This window comes from Oryx dammah, unplaced genomic scaffold (genome assembly GCF_014754425.2).
Source record: "Oryx dammah isolate SB20612 unplaced genomic scaffold, SCBI_Odam_1.1 HiC_scaffold_28, whole genome shotgun sequence".
Taxonomy (NCBI): domain Eukaryota; kingdom Metazoa; phylum Chordata; class Mammalia; order Artiodactyla; family Bovidae; genus Oryx; species Oryx dammah.
In genome coordinates this window covers 15,153,493-15,170,309 of record NW_024070212.1, presented here as the reverse complement: position 1 = coordinate 15,170,309, position 16,817 = coordinate 15,153,493, and the positions used below count along the sequence as shown (strand labels likewise).

General features: G+C 54.0%; 1 protein-coding gene across 2 annotated transcripts in view; it reads right to left on the bottom strand.

The window, feature by feature from the left end:
- KCNN3 (potassium calcium-activated channel subfamily N member 3) overlaps window positions 1–16,409 on the bottom strand; it is a 172,014-nt gene extending 155,605 nt beyond the window's left edge. The window contains exon 1 of one of the 2 annotated variants that reach the window (XM_040230433.1): window positions 15,095–16,409. In XM_040230433.1, the coding sequence (XP_040086367.1) occupies window positions 15,095–15,994 (900 nt within the window). In that variant the 5' untranslated portion in view covers window positions 15,995–16,409. The remainder of the gene's footprint in view (window positions 1–15,094) is intronic. The other variant, XM_040230434.1, reaches the window with a different exon arrangement.
- Between the last annotated feature and the right edge of the window lie 408 nt (window positions 16,410–16,817).

Below are 16,817 nucleotides of genomic sequence, written 5' to 3'. Positions count from 1 at the left end.
AACTGCCCCTGGGAATGGGAGGGGAGTCATCCCTCACGGTGCAGGGGTTCGGGCAGAAGACTTCCACATTCCAGGCCTCTGACCTCCCACAACCTCAGGGCCCATGCTATCCACAGTATATTGAAACTGACACATCTCAAATCTAGCAAGTCCAATCCCCAACTCCCATCTTCTCCCCCAAACTGCTTCTCTCTCAGTCTTCTCCATTCTGATTAATGGAAATTCCATCCTTACATATTGCTGTTCAGTCGCTAAAAGTCATGTCCGACTCTTTGTGACCCCACGGACTGCAGCATGAAAGTCTGCTCTGTCCTCCACTATCTCCTGGAGTTGGCTCAAATTCGTGTCCGTTGAGTCTTGGGCCAAAATCTTGGCCTCATCCTTGATCTTCCCTTTCTCCACCACCTCCCCCTCTATCACACCCCGGCATCCAGTTCATCAGGAATGCCTTCCTTCCAAAAATGCCAAGGAGTTAACCACTTCTCACCATCTCACTGCTACCGCCTGGTTCTGAAGCCCCACCACCTCTCATCTGGACTGCGACTGCAGCTTCGTAACTGGGTACCTTTGCCCCCGCCCCCTCACCTGTTCCATCACTGCAGCCAGAGCCACCCTATTGAATGCAAGTCAGAGTCTGATACTTCTTCACTCAAAGCCCTCCACCTGCTCCCGTTTAACCCAGGGTGGAAGTCAAACTCCTCACCACCGCCTGCAAAGCCCTGTAGTCAGACCTGCCTCCTCTCTGACCTCACTCCCTTCGTGCTTCCTCCACGTCCCCATCGCTCCCCAGCTCAGCCTCACTGCACAAGCCCTGTGCCGTCTAACACAGCAGCAACTGGTCACATGTGCACTGCGGCCCTGCAATGTGGTGAGTGCAGAAGAATTTAATGTAGTTCATTCTCAACAACATACTTTAAAAATGACACTCCATTCATCTACTGGAAAACTTTTAAATATATTTGCTGCAATCTGAGTATGTGAGTCTACTTTTCTAACGGTAAATTTTATGAACTCTGAATACAGATCAGGTATTTCCAGTGAAAATTTCATGTCCAGTTGAAATGTGCTGTAAGATCCACAACACTCCAGATTCCAGAGACTTAGCAGGAAGAACAGAATCTAAACTTTCTCAATCATCTTTTGCATTGATGACACATAGAAGTGGTAATACTTCTTACTACATTGGGATAAACAGAAAATACCATTAGCATTAATTTCACATTTCTCTTTTTCCATTCTCTAATATAGCAACTGGACAATCTGAAATTCCAGATGTGGCTTGTACTATATTAGTACTGGTCAGCGCTGCTCAGACCATGTCAGGCAGACTGCTGACCCAGTGCCTTCAAACTGCTCTTTCCTATTCCCCTGGGGCTCCCTCCCTCACCTCCTAAAGACCTCCCATCAATTGCCACCTTCTCAGTGAGACCATCCAATGTATTTAAGATTACAAGTCGTTCAGAACTCCCAGCCCTCCCATCTCAGCTTTCTTTTTCTTCACATCATTTATTGCCATCTAACATAAAGTGTAATTAACATATAGTGTATTGTCAGTATTACCTACTAAAATGTAAGTTCCAGAGGCCAGGGTTTTTATCTCCTTGGCTTCTTTCTACTATAGCTGTGGTACCTAGAACAACCCTGGCACAATTATTAAAGTGTTTAATAACTATTTACTGAATGAATAGTTATTTTTCTCCCTGGGCTCCCTACTCGGCTGCTGCTGCTAAGTCACTTCAGTTGTGTCCGACCCTCAGTGACCCCATGGACTGCAGCCTTCCAGGCTCCTCCGTCCATGGGATTTTCCAAGCAAGAGTACTGGAGTGGGGTGCCATTGCCTTCTCTGCCCTACTCAGCTAGAAATTTCTAAAGAGCACTGCAAGGCACGCAGCAGGTGCTTGACATGTGACTAGGGAAACAGAGGCAGCTCAGCTGAGTCACGCACTGAAGACAAAAGCCAGAAGCAAAGATCCTTGAACCGGACCCCGTGTCTGCTGCCCACTGCCGTGCAGGCCGCTCTCCCCACAGCTCCAAGAAAGCCGCTCATCAGCCCCACACTCCAGAGGAAGGTACATTGCCTTTCCTTCCTATCGATTTTTATTCTCCCAGTGAGAAGACAAATCTGTTTCCCCTCCGCCAGAAGGCCTTGAGCCACGGCTACTTACATTATAGTAATTAAATCCCTGCTGCTAGGAGGGTTCAGGAGCCGAACAAGCCTCATGCCAAGGGCTGGCCTGCAGGGAGGAGGCAGCAGGCAGGAAGGCTAGCCAGAAGGGTCTGTCTCTCAGCTGTCTCCTGATAGTGAGAAAATCCACTTAGCCACAATGTCTTCGCAGGTTTTCACTCCTGGGTAGGCAGATAAAACCTCCCCAGCATACCTCCCCCACCCCTAAAACACACCCGTGAGCAGCCAAGCACCACTCCACTCAGGGCATCACAGCTTTCTTCCCCTTCACTCTTTAATTCCATCTGGTCCTCATGATCCTCCTCCCTTAAAGTGGCCAAATGAAAAATTATCATCCACCTCACTTCTCCCATTTTCCAGATGAGAAAACAGAGGCCCAGAAACCAAGTTTTAAGTGTTCTCCCTCCCAGTCCAGGACCTTTCTCTTCACCCACAGGCTTCACTGGTGCTCAGCAAGGGCCAAAATCCATGTCACATGCTTTACATACAGTGGGGCCTCATTGAATCCTCACAACTGCCCCCAGAAATAGGGTTAAGCTGAACCTCCAAGGAGAGAGAATCAAAGCATTGGATCAGCTTGCCCAGAGCCACACAGGCAGTAGGAAGTTCAAATGCAGATCCGTCATGAGAAAGCCTGCTCTCCTGACACCAGGCTATGCTGCCACAGAGAGGAGGCCAGCGGTGACTGGGAGCCAGATACAAGCGAAGATGAGAGAAGTGAGGTGAGACGGACCTGCGGGAAGAGAGGGCAGGGGAACAGGCAGAAGGAATGGGGGACTCAGTCTCAGCTTTATGGGTCAAATGGAGGACCCAAATGTGTGTGGTCTTGTCTCCTACGAAACTCCCACCATACCTGTCACGGCTTGTTCACCACCTGCCTCCCCCACCAGCCTGGAGCTCCATGTCTTAAGTGCTGAACTCTCAGAGCCAGCCTGGCATCTGTCAACCCTCATGAGTCAAGTTACTCACAAAAGACCAAGGGCCTGTGAAGCTGGGGAGGGGTGGTCCTGGGATAAACTGGGTGCAGGACCAATGGTGGGGGAGACGAGGTGGGGGGCCAGGGGTCACTGGACTGTTCCTGAAATGGAATGGGCCCAGGGAGATGCCTGCTGGCCAGGCCAGCCACAGATGGTCCAGCCAGGAAGGGTCACAAGGCTGGGGACTCTATCTAGTCCTCTGGGTTTTGGAGACTAAGTCCGTGTTTGGAGTTTTCAGGTTGTACAATGAGAAAATTAATGATTAAAAATCAGCTGTCATTGCCCCAGTCCTTTACCATGAGTTTGGCACTGGGTCTCATCTCATTGGCTCCTCATGGCCCACATCATCATCCCTATTCACAGATCTGAAGACTGAGGTTCACAGAGGTCAACTTTGTCAGCTAGGTTGCACAGCCGGGAAGCTGCAGAGCTGGGACAAGAACACCAAAGCACGACTGTTGACTGCTCAGCTGACCCCTCCAGAGCCCGCAGGGGCCGTCCTCTGCCCCAGAGCCCAGTCTTCCCTGTCAATGTGCCCAGGCCTCTTGAAGGTTCAATAGACCCCTGTGTCCAAGCTGACATCCTCCCCTTCTCTCTCCCCCCCTCTACCCCTTCCTGCAGAGCTCAAATCATCCACTGAGGCTCCGAGGAGGCTGGAAAGACAGTGACAGCAGACAAGGGTGGAGAGAACAAGAACAGCTTTTTGGCTTGAAAGAGCCCCAGGCCAGGAGGTGATCTGCAAAAACATGTCACACAAGGCATGTTTTGCCACTTTGGGGTTCAAGCCCCAAGACCACCACTTCCTGGCTGTAAGATCCTGAGCAAGTCACCAACCTCTCTGAGCCCTGGGTCAATCATCTGTAAAACAAGGATTGCTGTGAGGATTAGATGAATAGGCCCTGATATATGTTCAATGTCCTCTCCTCCTCCATCTGCTCCTTTTTACACTCCTGACTAAGAGTGTTGCTTTGGAGTCATTTTTATGAAAGGGGAAAGAAGTTTCCATTTTGTAAGAGCAGAGCATTCTGCTGAGCTGCTGAGAACAGATGCATTATAGATGGTCCCCTCCACCCTCGAGGAAACCCTCATGACTCAAGCTCCATCCTGGACTTGCTCTCCACTCACATCAATTTCATTTCACTCTTGAGGGATCTCTCCATCACTGGCACACAGTCTGGCTTCTTGTACCAAAATGTCCTCCCACCCAGCTCAGCATCATTAGCCCCTCAGGCGCAGAAGAGAGCGTCTTGACAGAGCTGAATGCTCAGTCCAACCCAGAGCAGGAAGGGTAGGGAGTCATGGGCCCAACTCTAAAGGGTTTCTACAATCCCATGGCCCCTGAACTCTCAAAAAGAAACAGCATGGCAAAGCTTGCCATGGAGCAGTGTGGACAAAAGAGCCCCCAGTAGCCAGGTCTGTGCCAAGTTGAATCCTCCACCTCCACCCTCAGCAAAAGGAATTATAATCCCTCTTTCCAGATAAAGAGACCACTGTTCAAGGTCACACAGTTCAATAGCACATGACCAGGATTTGAATCCAGGTCTGTGTTGAAAGTCTGAACTCTTCTAGAAAGAGAATGCAGAGAGCAACACATTTCATTGAGGAGTCACCCCTATAGCTGACTTACATCCTTAAGGGCATAGACCTTTGCACTCCTGGAAACTAGAACAGGGCCTGCCATATAGTGGGTGTTCGGTGGGACTAAACCGCAGAATTCCTGGATTCCACTCACAATGCTGAGTGGCCTTGGACAAGTTACATAACTTCTCTGGGCCTTGGGGTCCTGTAAAGAGGAGGATGGTCTCTGCCCTTTCCTCACAGAGGTGGGAGGCCTGTACAGGGGCCATGTCACGCAGGCTGGCACACCTGGTGGGTCCATGGATCTTGGCCATTCAGGGAGCTATGGTACCACACCAGCTCAGATATGCCAGCAGCTGTCCCCAGAGGAGGCCTCTCTGGGTCAACCTGTCAATGCCATCCAGCTCCGAACCCCTCCACAGGCAGTAACTCAACCCACAGCAACGTGCCCAGCTGAAGCCCTCATCCTGGAGGAAGGTGACATCACCTCTGTCCGTGGCTCTGGGCATCCCCACTTGTGGGAGCTATTTGGGGACCAGCTGAGCAAGCCAACATCCTCCCCGATGGAAGCCAGAAGAGAGAGAAAATGGCTAAGCCCCAATTTGTTAAAATCAGAAATCTTCTTAAAAGGGAGAAAAGGCTGTGCAAAAATCCCTGCTGGTGGAACCTTGCGAGGATGCAGGCAGGTGCCAACTCAGGCAGAGGCGCTAGGAAGAACTGCCATTTGTTGGCAGCTCGGGATGTGCCAGCCACCGGGCTGGCCATTTACCCAACCATTATCACGTTTAGTTCTCACTGGGCTGGCGAACGCCACTCTCTCCATTTACAGATGGGGAAACTGAGGCTCAGAGACTTTGAGTCACTGGCCTTATGGCCAACCAGCAGCAAGGAACTGGGCCAGCATTAGCCCCCAGTGCAGTCTCTCCCAGGCTGCCCACTATCAGCCAGATCACCTGCCTCATCCCCTTCCTTGTCTGCCAGGGGGCCCTGGCCAAGACCCCCAGCTTCCTGGGCTTTTCCATTTATCAGCTCAAGCTAAACATCAATGATTCCTGAAGATGCTGGCTGGCTGGTCTGGTGCTCATGAACCCTGAGAGGCAGGTACCAGCCCATTCAGCTACTAGGGGAACGTCCCATAAGACAGCTTCCTGTTTACTTGACACTGAGCACAATGCCTGTCCTTTAGGAAAAATGCCCAACACACTGCCTCAAAAATAACAGATGCCAATTTGCATATTATTTCACACATCATTTGCATGTTGTTCATTTAGTGTTAACACGGCTCTGCTCAGAATACAACTCTGGTTACCTTGCAACCAGGCCTATTGAAAAAAAAATGGCTTCCATGCAGGGCAAGCCCCGATCCCCTGGTATATCCCTCCCCGACCCAGCTGCTGTTTCTGCTCCTTGACACCTGGGTGGGAGAGTTACCACCTGCCAGAGCAGAAAGGGGGCTTCCCAGGTGGCGCTCGTGGTAAAGAACACACCTCCCAATGCAGGAGAGGTAAGAGATGCAGGTTCGATCCCTGGTTCGGGAAGATCCTCTGGAGGAAGGCATGGCAACCCACTCCAGTATTCTTGCCTAGAGAATCCCATGGACAGAGGACCCCAGCGGGCTACAGTCCATAGAGTCGTAGAGTCAGGCATGACTGAAGTGATTTAGCACGCATGCAGAGCAGAAAGTGTAGAGAGAACTTTTTTTTTTATGGAGATTGATTCACAAGCCCCTACGACCTTTTGAATTCAAGAAGGTACCCCGCTGCAAGTGTTGAAGGAAAAAAGCTGTGTTCCCTTGAAGACACGTCAGGAAAGCCTTTCTTTTCTTGCCGAGCTCTATCCCAAGGCTTCCTGGCTGGCCCTCTCCCTGTCACCCCATGCTCTTAGCCTCATTCTGCCTGGTCATCGTGTGTCCCCTTGACCTTCCTCCGGGCCTCTCAGCCTCTGGCCTGGCTCCCTGGGCTTATTTTTGATCTCTCTCCACCTGTCCGGTTTGCAGGTCCACACCCAACAAGTTGTGCCCAGGCCACAGACTGCTGACGCTGAGTGTAGAATAACTGGGTCCCATGAGGTTAGAAGGCTCCAGAAGCCCAAGCCGGGCCACCGCTGCAGCCCCACCTTCCAGGGGACAGCCTGCTTCCGTCTTCTACAGACTTACCCACAGGGACCCAGTCAGAAACAGGACCCAAGGTGAAGCTGTTTGATTTCAGGAGAAGGCAGCATTTCCACATGTGTTCACCCCTTCCAGAGCCCCTTTCTACAGCCACCTGTGTGGAGGGTGACATGTGCACCCACGCCCCTACCCGCCCCCCACGGCTCTCAGGGTGGTGGGGGCTCTGGGCTAACAGGAGCATCTTCTAAACACCGCTCTCACAAAAGCAACCCCTGATGGACGTCGGGGCTTAGTGTATGCCCAGCTCTGACCTGTGTTCCATGTATGCTATAGGCAGGACTGGTTCTCTCTGAACGTTGGAGAAACCGGCCCCAGGTTCAGGAAACTCCCTGAGGACCCACCACTAGAGGGTTGCCGAGTCTAGATGCGAGACCAGAGCCCACGGCTGCAATTGCCATGCCAGGCCACCTCTGCCAATCGGTATCACCTCTAAGAAGTACTGCGGGTCCTCAGCACTCGAGCCCCTGGCAATTACAGTTATCAACTAGATACTAAATCCCAGATTTTTCTTTCCTCCCTACCTGCCCTGTGGACAGCACATGGGGGTAACTCCACACTGCCCCTGCTCTGGTCCCTCCCCACTCTGTACCCTCTACCCTGGCTGCCAATGTTCTCACTCTCAGAAAGGCCTGCTGTCCGTGACCCTGCCATCTTGGTCTGTCTAAACCTTCAGGGGCCATCCCACCTCCTACAGGGAGCCCCTCAACATCTTGAATGACTGCCTCCTTCCTCAGCACTCCCAACACCACTGGCAGAAACCACAGCCCAGCCTGGGTGGGTCATGCCTGGGTGCAGGCCCAGCACCCCTTGAGAACAGGAGCTGGAAGACTATGGCTTGGCATCTTGGTGATAATGCCGGGACAAATGTATGTTCAGTGGAATCGGAAAGTTTTGGAGCAGGAAAGGAGCCCAGCATCTGAGTTCAGCCCTCATTTTTAAGCTGGAAAATCAGAGACCCAGAGAGGTGACGGGACTTGACAAAGGCCACACAGAATGTCAGAAGCAAGAGGTGGACGGACCTCTGCAGGGCTCCTTTAAAGCAGAGACAGGCCTTCCTTGAACAGTAACTGCTGCTGACGAGAGCTAAATAAGAAGTAGGAAACTGGGACTCACGGAGGCAGAAGAAAGTTCTAGAAGCAGGGATGGGGAAGCCCTTGTAGTTTCCCTCACTCAAATCCCCAGAAGAGGTCTGTGGTGGGGTTTGGAACAGAGAGATGAGTAGGGTACTGGGGACCTGAGCTTTCATTCTAGACCCCTCTCTCCTCACACGGGCACCAGGAGTTAGCCGCTTAACCCCCCACAGCTCAGCTTTCTCATCTGTGAGCTACTGCAGACTGTAACAACTCCCAGGGCTAAGGTAGGGATCCTGAGGAACAAACATGGAAATACCTTGTGAGACACAAGATGCTGAGCCCGCACGGGTCATCCCAACAAGGAGCCCTGAAGTCAGAGCTGGAGAAGAGGAAAGGAGGGCGGCGATGGGGAGCACAGAGGAGGGCCTGGAGGCCAGGGAGCCTCTCACGGCAGCGTCCTGCTGACTCTCCGGGGGTGGAGGGTGAGCTCTGCAGGCAACAGGAGCCCACCCGGTCCAGGCCTCTGTAGGATACACTCCTATTCTTCCTGCAATCCCACACCTTCTGCCCTCTCAGCTTTGCCAGCATCGCCCCAGAGCAGTATCACCAGGCCTCCGAGTGAGGAGGCAGCGGAGGACAGACCGTGGACCTGTCCACGTGTCACCCTGCCTCCAGGGCCCCGCCCCCTTGCCCTCCCTGTCATGGAGGAGGTGGGTCCCTGCCCCCTTGCCATCTTGCCCACACTTTGTCCTCTGGGTACCTGCACTGGTACTCACCCTCCAACAAGCCCCTTCTCGCCCCTTGGTAAAGCCTCCCATTCCCACATTTTGCATCACAGCTCTCAGGCCCATAAACCTTGGTTTGTCTCTTAAGAATGATAAGCAATTTCTTATCAATTTCAATGATAAGCAGCAGGCAGGCAAGCAGAAAGGCCTAAACTTGGGACCCTAATGGCCTTGGGTTCTTAATCCAGTGCTGCTACCCACCAGCAGTGTCAGCTTGGCCCCGTGACGTCATCTATGAAGGGGGCTGCGACCACCCCCTACCTCCAGGACTCTCCATGGAAGGTTACCCAGTACAGATGCTCCCTGCCTCCCCACTCCTATCACCCGGCATTCATGGCCCCTGCAGGGCCAGGCCCAGAGACAAAGCAGGGTGGTCCCTGCCCCCAGCTCCCCCTTCCATCCTTGCTCTCTCGGATCCCAGCTGAGCTCCTGGGGGTGGAATGACAGGGGAGGGGGAGGGGGCACCCCAAAACCCAACAGCCTCCTCCGGACTTTCCTCACCAGAAAAAAACGGCACTAGAATTTTCCTCCCCACAGCTCCTAAGAACAGTGCAGTCTTAGAATTCCCCACCCTCATTATTTAAAGAAGACTAGGAGGCTTTCTTCTTTCTCTCTCTCCCTTTGGGGTTTTGAAAGAAAGAGAAGAAAAACAGCTACGAATGAATGAATGTGCTGGTCCGCCTGCCACTGAGCTGAGGAAGGCAGCATTTAATCAGTACACAGCCGCCCCTCACCACCCCTTCTCTCTCTCTCCTTCTCGCTCCCTCTCTCTCCCTCTCACATACTCATTTTCTCCCCCAAATGTGCTTTACAAATAACTGCAACAAAGCCAAAGCGCTCAGTTCTGATTTTACATCTCCGTCAGGGCCTCAGCTTCAACAGAGGTTACTCCAATTTCTTTTCATCTTGTTTTTCTTTACCTTCGATGTTTTAGAGCAGATCTTTGTGGACCCTGGCCCCACAAATCCCCCTTCCTGCAAGCTCAGTAAGGGAAATACAAGGCCACGCACCAGGCTTATAATGAGCCCATGCAGCCGATAAATGTCCCAGCGATGATGCCAGGGCCAGAGCAGCAGGGAGCGCTGCCTGTGGGGAAAGGAAGTCCGGATGTGTTATGAAGTCTTTCCCCCGGGACAGTTATAAATAGTGTCATGACACGCAAAGGAGAAGCATATATAAAAGTTAGCTGTCCCTTCTGTGGGTTACAAACGTTTGACTCATTTGCAGACTGTCCACCAAGGTTATAAATAGAGTCGTCACCACCACCCTGGGTGGGAGAACAGGCTGGCTTTCACACTCCAGAGTCTCTCTTGACCTCCTTGGGCCAAGACACTGGGTGTGACCTGTGATCGTAAAACATATGCCTCGGGCCTGGGTGGCTGGCTCCCCGGGTGCCTGCCTCCAGCCAGTTGCTTATAGTCTCCTGGGACTTCCCTGGTGGTCCAGTGACTAAGACTCTGTGCTACCAATGGAGAGGGCACGGGTTCAATCCCTGGTCAGGGAACTAGATCCCACATGCTGCAACCAAGACCCTGCGCAGCCAAATAAATAACTAAAAAAAAAAAAATCTCCTGCATTCTGCTCCCTATCCCATAGGGAGGCTCCAGGGAGAGGAATCTGACCTTTTCCTACCGTCCCAACATGCTGGAAACCAGAGACATAAGTACCCTGCGGCATCTGCTCCCAAACACCGGGACATCGCCCCACAGTCACCCTCCTATCCCAGAGCGGCTCCTGGGTCTGGCAAGAGGTGTAGACCATTCACCCAGAACCCAGCATCAGCTGCTGGTCTGCAAACAAGCCTTCCATGACAGGGAGGGCAGGAAAACAGAAGAGCTGGGACCAGTGAACCCACTCAATTATTCCAGCTGGAGGCTGGGGGCAGACCTCTGTGAGGTCACCAAAGAGCTACCAGTGGGCCCTAAAGGACCCCACTCTCTTGGAAGGGTGAACAGCCAGGGGACCAAGCTCCCCGGGATGTGCAGAGAAGCCTGCCTTTCTCAGGTTGGCCTCCCACGAGGCGGCCTGAAGAAAGGAAGCCACGCATGGGAGTAGATTGGGCAGCCTGGGGAAGCCCGGCGTACCCACGCCTCCACTCGTGGCCTGGGTTACTGCAGCAGCAAGGCCCCTAGGGGAGAGGAAGAGCAGAGAGGCAGGAAGCTGCTGGGGAGGGCAGAAGCAGGGCATGAGGGGGCAGGGGATGGGCTCTGCCTGTGAGGTGAAACTCGGATTGGGAGGCTGGGGGTGGGGAAGTGGTTTGAGGTTGTGCAAAACAGCCACTCTGCTGCCCCAGCATTTCCCAGCCTCCCCCCAGGCTGACCCCACCACCCAACACCGGAGGTCCCTGAGACACAAGGCCACTGATGACTCCTCCGCTGGATGGAAGCACCAGCAGGATGGCAAGGTGGGGAGGGGGCAGCCACTGAGCCCCCAGCTCTCCCTGAAAGAACACAGCAGTCAGTGTATGATGCCGGAGCAGGTGTGGCTCAGACCAGCTCTGGAGAAAAATAAAGAGTGCCAAGAAGGACCCCCACATCCTCACTGCTTAACCCTGACCAGTACTAATGCAGTGTCCTAAAACTAAGACTCCTTCCTCAACAGGACATCTAGACCTGGCCCTGCCATGGGCTAAGTCCTCAAGGGTGAATCCACGCGTAAAGAAAACACCTCACCCTCATTTGGTTCGGGAATAACCATCAGGTGCCACGGCCTGGGTGTGATCACAAACAGCTCTCCTGTTACCTCAGCCCATCTTCCTTTCCCATCATCACCTGTGGCTTGTGAGAAGGAGGCCGAGGACCATTCCATCCTGATTTCTTTTACTTCCTTGGGCTGTCACCCTTTAGCATGAACTGACTATGCTCAGGGGTCACGCCATTTCTTCTTAAGAGAGCCAGGCCTCTGTGGTGAATTCCTCCCCCAGTAACAGATAGCAGCCAGAGACAGGCAAACAGGAAAGCCACAGCCCCAAGAAAAAGAGCAGAAAACTACAGACAGCGGCAGCTCAAACACAAGGTTAGTAATCCTCATCACCTAGGGGAAAGAAAGTGTGTCCCTCTCCCCAGGGCCTTTGAGTGGGAACTGTAACCATCAGACAGAATAATCCAATCTGTCCATCCTCCTGCTTCCACACCAGTCACCAAACCAACCAGACAGAGTTCTCCAGCAAAAGAGGCTGTCAGCCATCCATCCCTGGGTCACTGTCTGTCTCTGAGTTCCCCCAGCTGGTGATTCTTCATTCTGACCTAAACTCTCTCGTCACAACAGAATCTGTTTTCTCTGCAAGGCTGGGGAACAAAGGTTCACCTCCCCTGAAACAGACCCATGTTATAGGTGGTTTCCAGGCTTCCCAGCTTACACTAGTGGTAAAGAACCTGTCTGCCAATGCAGGAGACTAAGACACAAGGGTTTGATCCCTCAGTCAGGAAGATCCCCTGGAAGAAAACCAGTATTCTTGCAACCCACTCCAGTATTCTTGCCTGGAGAATCCCCATGGACAGAGGACGTAGGTGGGCTACAGTTCATAGCATCACAAGAGTCAGACACGACTGAAGCAACTTAACATGCATGTGTGTGAATCAGAAGACCCAGCCCATTCTCCAAAGTTCTCCCCTCCAAGACAACTTCTCACTCCACTGACAAGTATTGGTTCAAAGCCTATCAAGGCCCCAACTAATTCCGAAGCCAGAGCTAGATAACAGAGGAAAAAGACATCTTTTTTCCTCCTCTCATCAATAACAATAGCAATAGGTCCTACCTGGAGCACCCCACTCTCCCCACTTGACAGCTGGGGAGACAGACTCAAAGAAGCTACATGGATTGTCCAGGATCACACACTGGAGATGGCAGAGCTGGGACTCAGACTCTGCTCTGTTTCTTTAAAACAACCCTATTTGCCTCCAAGAGAGGAGAGACAATAGCTGCCCTAACCCCCTCCTAGGCCCACAGGGCCTGACACAGACACCCAGAAAATACTTGTTCCATAGTGACTCAGTGCCTGGTGGATAGGGGATGGGAGGGCTGGTGAGCAGGTGAAAGTGAGCCCTGCTCAGCACACCAAGACCAACCCCAAGGTGTACAGGAAGTGGCCACCTCATTAGCTGAGGCAAGCAAGACTTTCTGGGTTCCTGCTGCCCTCCATGCACCCATCAGCCAGAGGGTCATCAACTTAAAATTAGGCAAAGCCCAGTCCCTTGGATCACCTCTACTTTCCTTTGCCCCAGAGTCTGCTTTCTCGGGCTCCGGGAAAGCCCCTTTCCCTGAATACTCCAGCAGGGAGCCACCTGCTCCAGCAGCAACCCTCCCACCCCATCAGGACAAATGTGCACAGACAGATCCCACACTGGGAGCTGTCTCAAGGAACCGCCATTCCCCTAAGAGCTCAAGGGTTCACTAAAAGAGAGGGTCTTGCCCCTTCTCCCCACCCCCCAGCACTTGGGCCTGCATCAGTTTCCCCCAGCAAGGGCTCCTGGTCCCCAGGGGGAGCCTGGAGGGGGCCGGGGTTGTGCCCAGAGTGGCTGTCAGGCCTGCCGAGGCCAGTGGCCCCCTCTCCTGGAGCGCCCATCGGGAGAAGGCAGCAAGCAGAAAGACCTGCAGACTCAGAGGCTCATTACAGGGAATGACTAAGTGAGCTGTGATTCCAGGGGAAACCCCGCTCGCTCCAGCTCACTGAGGGGCTCAAATGCTACACCTCCAGAGATGAAGGCGACTTCCAGGAGCTGCCCAGAGCTGGGGCAATCCCCTCTGAGCAGCCAGGACCTTCCACCTGGAAGTCTTCATTCTGGCTCTTCATGTCCTCTGACAGGTCTGCCCCACCCCTTTCTAGAGCAGGCAGATCTGCCCATCCCCTGCTCAGAGAGCGAGAGGCTGGGAATGGGGGAAATCCGATCAGCACCTCCCAGGTTTTTGTGGCTGGATTTCAACAAGGAATGTGACAGTCTCGCAGCAGCTGTGCCCAGCCTGAAACAAGCTCTATTTGAAACCCCCAACAGCTGAGCCCCTCCCAGCTACCCGCTGGCCAGCCTAGCCACCCCCTGCCCAAAATGACAAATAAGTAGAGAAATCCAAGCAACAAGCAAGCATGCATGCGCGCGCACACACACACATCCCAACAAGTAAACTGCGGGTGCAGGGTAGAGTGGGGAAAAAAAAATCCACTTGCCCAATGACTCCCCAGGTCTCCAAGCCTTCAAGCTCGCAGCAGGAGGGCTCCCAGCAAGCAGAGCTTTGACAGAAATCCACCTTCCTCAAGCCCCACTCCCTTGGAGGACGCGACTTCAAGCCCGCTAGGGGAGGGAAGCCCCCGCCTCCTCTTGGGGACTGGACAGAGGCTGGAGCCGCGGGGCCAGCTCCCCTGCTAAAGCCCGTGCCGCCGCCGCCGCCGCCGTTCTCCATCGGGGCGCGCACTCACACTCGCGCACACACTCATCCTTATTTATCCCCGAGAAGAAGGAGTTGGGGTGGGAGGGGAGAACTGGGGCTGAGCCGGGGGCGCGGGCTCTCGGGGACGCCCGGGAAACCCTGTCATTCCATCCCAAGGAGAGGCACTCCCCCCCCCTCCCCATCGCCGCCGCTGATGCCAAGGCGGCGCCCATCTGCTCTGTCCGGGTAACACCTGTAGCCATTTTTATCAGGGGGTGTTTACGAGGCAGCAGCAGGTTTATTCTGAGTCCTCTTTCCTGAGGGAAAGGACCGCTGATTTCCTCCGCCTATATTTTTACCCCATGCCCCCCTCCGCCCACACACACACAGGAGACGCCAAATCACCGGTGCTTCTCTATTTTGCCCTAAGTCTCTCAGGGAGGAGGAGGGAAATGGAAACTTGGGAAGAGAGGGAGAAGACAGAGAAGGGACTGGCATGGAATCCCCACCCCCCACCCAGACATTTATTTCTTTTTTATCCTCGGGAAAATGGAGTGGAGCAGGGAGGGGAGGAGAGGAGGGAAGTCACAGGAACTGGCAAGCACATCAAGGCAGAGTGTAATTAATTGGTGCGTTAAGCTGCTGGGTTATGCTTTAGTACGAGTGAGCCAGGAGGAAAGATGATTTCTCAGAAGGGATTCTTTAATCCTCCCTAACACAGAGTCCGCAAATTAGACACAGTGTGTGGGGATGTCCCCCCTCCAAGGGAGGCAAGGAATGAATTCTCCCGGGATTAAGCAGGAAAACCATGGGAAGTTAAGTGTTCGATATAATTGAGCAAACGCCTCTCCCCACCACCACCATCTCTCTCTCTCCCCCAATCTCTCTCTCTCTCCCCCACTCTCTCTCTTGCTACCTACATATTCCTTTTGTTCAAAGGTATAAAGAGAAACTGCAGCCCCTACCTTTGAGTACAAACCCCAAGAGAGCTCGGTCTCTATCACCATAACAACAATTCCAAACATCCCAAAAATCAGAGCATAGTCACTCAGTCGCTTCCTCTTTTCAAACAGGGCCCTCCTGTGTCCCAGCTTATAGCCAATGTTTTGGTTTTTCCGCTTGTTGGCTTTGGGGAAGGTGGCGCTGCTGGCGGTGGTACCGGCATGCTGGTGGTTTTGGGTGGCATTGGGGTGATGGAGCAAGGTCTGGTGGGCATGGTTGTCCTCCCGGGAGGAGATGATGATCTCCGGGGGGTTGCTGGGGCTGAAGAGCTGGAGGGGTTGGCCCTCAGGCTCAGCCTCAATGAGGTTCCTCCGGGAGGCGCTGAGGCGGCTAAGGGGCTTCATGACCCCCCCGCTGTACTTGCAGGAACTCATGGCGATCTCCGTGAAGGGGTTGCTGTCCCGCCGGTGCACCAGGGGGCTGGCCTGCCGGTGCCTGCCGCCTCCACCAGGCCCACTTGTGGCTGTGGAACTTGGAGAGTGGCCAAGCAAGTGGTCATTGAGATTGAGCTGGCTGCCTTGCCTGGAGGAAGGGTGGAGGATGGCGGTGGAGTTGGATGAAGGGGGGCCCCTGAAAGCAGTGGGAGAGGAGTGTAGCAGGCCGGGATGGACGGGCTGGCTCTGGAGTTGGGTGAGCTGAGATAGGGGATGCGGTGGCTGCTGCTGCTGCTGCTGCTGCTGAAGCTGCGGAGGCTGAGGCTGCAACGGGGGTCCTGGGGGCTGCTGGGGGGCTGCTGGTGGTGCTGGCGGTGGTGGCGGCGGCGGCTGCTGCTGCTGCTCATCCCCGGAGGATGGACAGGGGCACTTGGGGTCTTCATCCAGGTCCCCCACCCCAGAGTCATGGAAGTGCCCAGAAGTGTCCATCTTGGGGCCGGGCTGGATTGCCTGCAGCACAACCCCCCACCCCAAAGCCACCCTCGTTCCAAAGATGTCCTCAAAGAAAGCCAGGCATCCAAGCTCCCCCACCAGACTGTCTTGGCTCCAGTCCTCTCTCTTTGGCTTGCTCCGGTTCTCTGGGGCTGCCTGGAGTCCAGACGCTGCCACTCAAGAATGCATGGTACTGGGCAGGGAGGGAGGGCAGGAGGGGAGCTTGGAGAAAGAAGAAGAAGGGGGAAAAAGAACTCTGTCTCAGGAGGTGGTCCTCTAGGAGCGTGTGAGGCCAGGCTCAGCTTCACTCCTCGCTGGCTCAATAGCTTTGCTCTCCTCCTCCTGCCACTGTTATAGGGTAAGCCAAGCCCACTTATTAGCAGCTGGTCTCATTGGCTTGGCTTAACTCTCCAACCACCTCCTAACTCCGCCCCCCGCACAGGCTCCTCCCCAGAGGAGGGGCCTGCCGCGCTCCGCTCCCAGCCCCGGCGGCGGCGCAGCGCGGGCTGGGAACTGTAGTTTCCGCCCCCAACCCGGGAGCTGAGCAGCTGCCCTCTTTTCCTCTGACAGGTATGGCAGAAACCCGTCAGCCCACGGCGATACGGGATGTATGCGCACGCGGGGTGGTGGCGAAGAGGAGCAGAGGTCCTCGTACGGAGGGGAACTGTGCACCCTGATGCGGCGGCAAGAAACAGGAAGTTATTAATGGTCAGAGTCTACGATAGCTTATTTCACGCCTATTATCCAGCTACAGCCTGCAAATACCCAAGGAGGCGGGCATCGTGTTTCCATTTCACAAACTGATGCTCAGAGATATTGA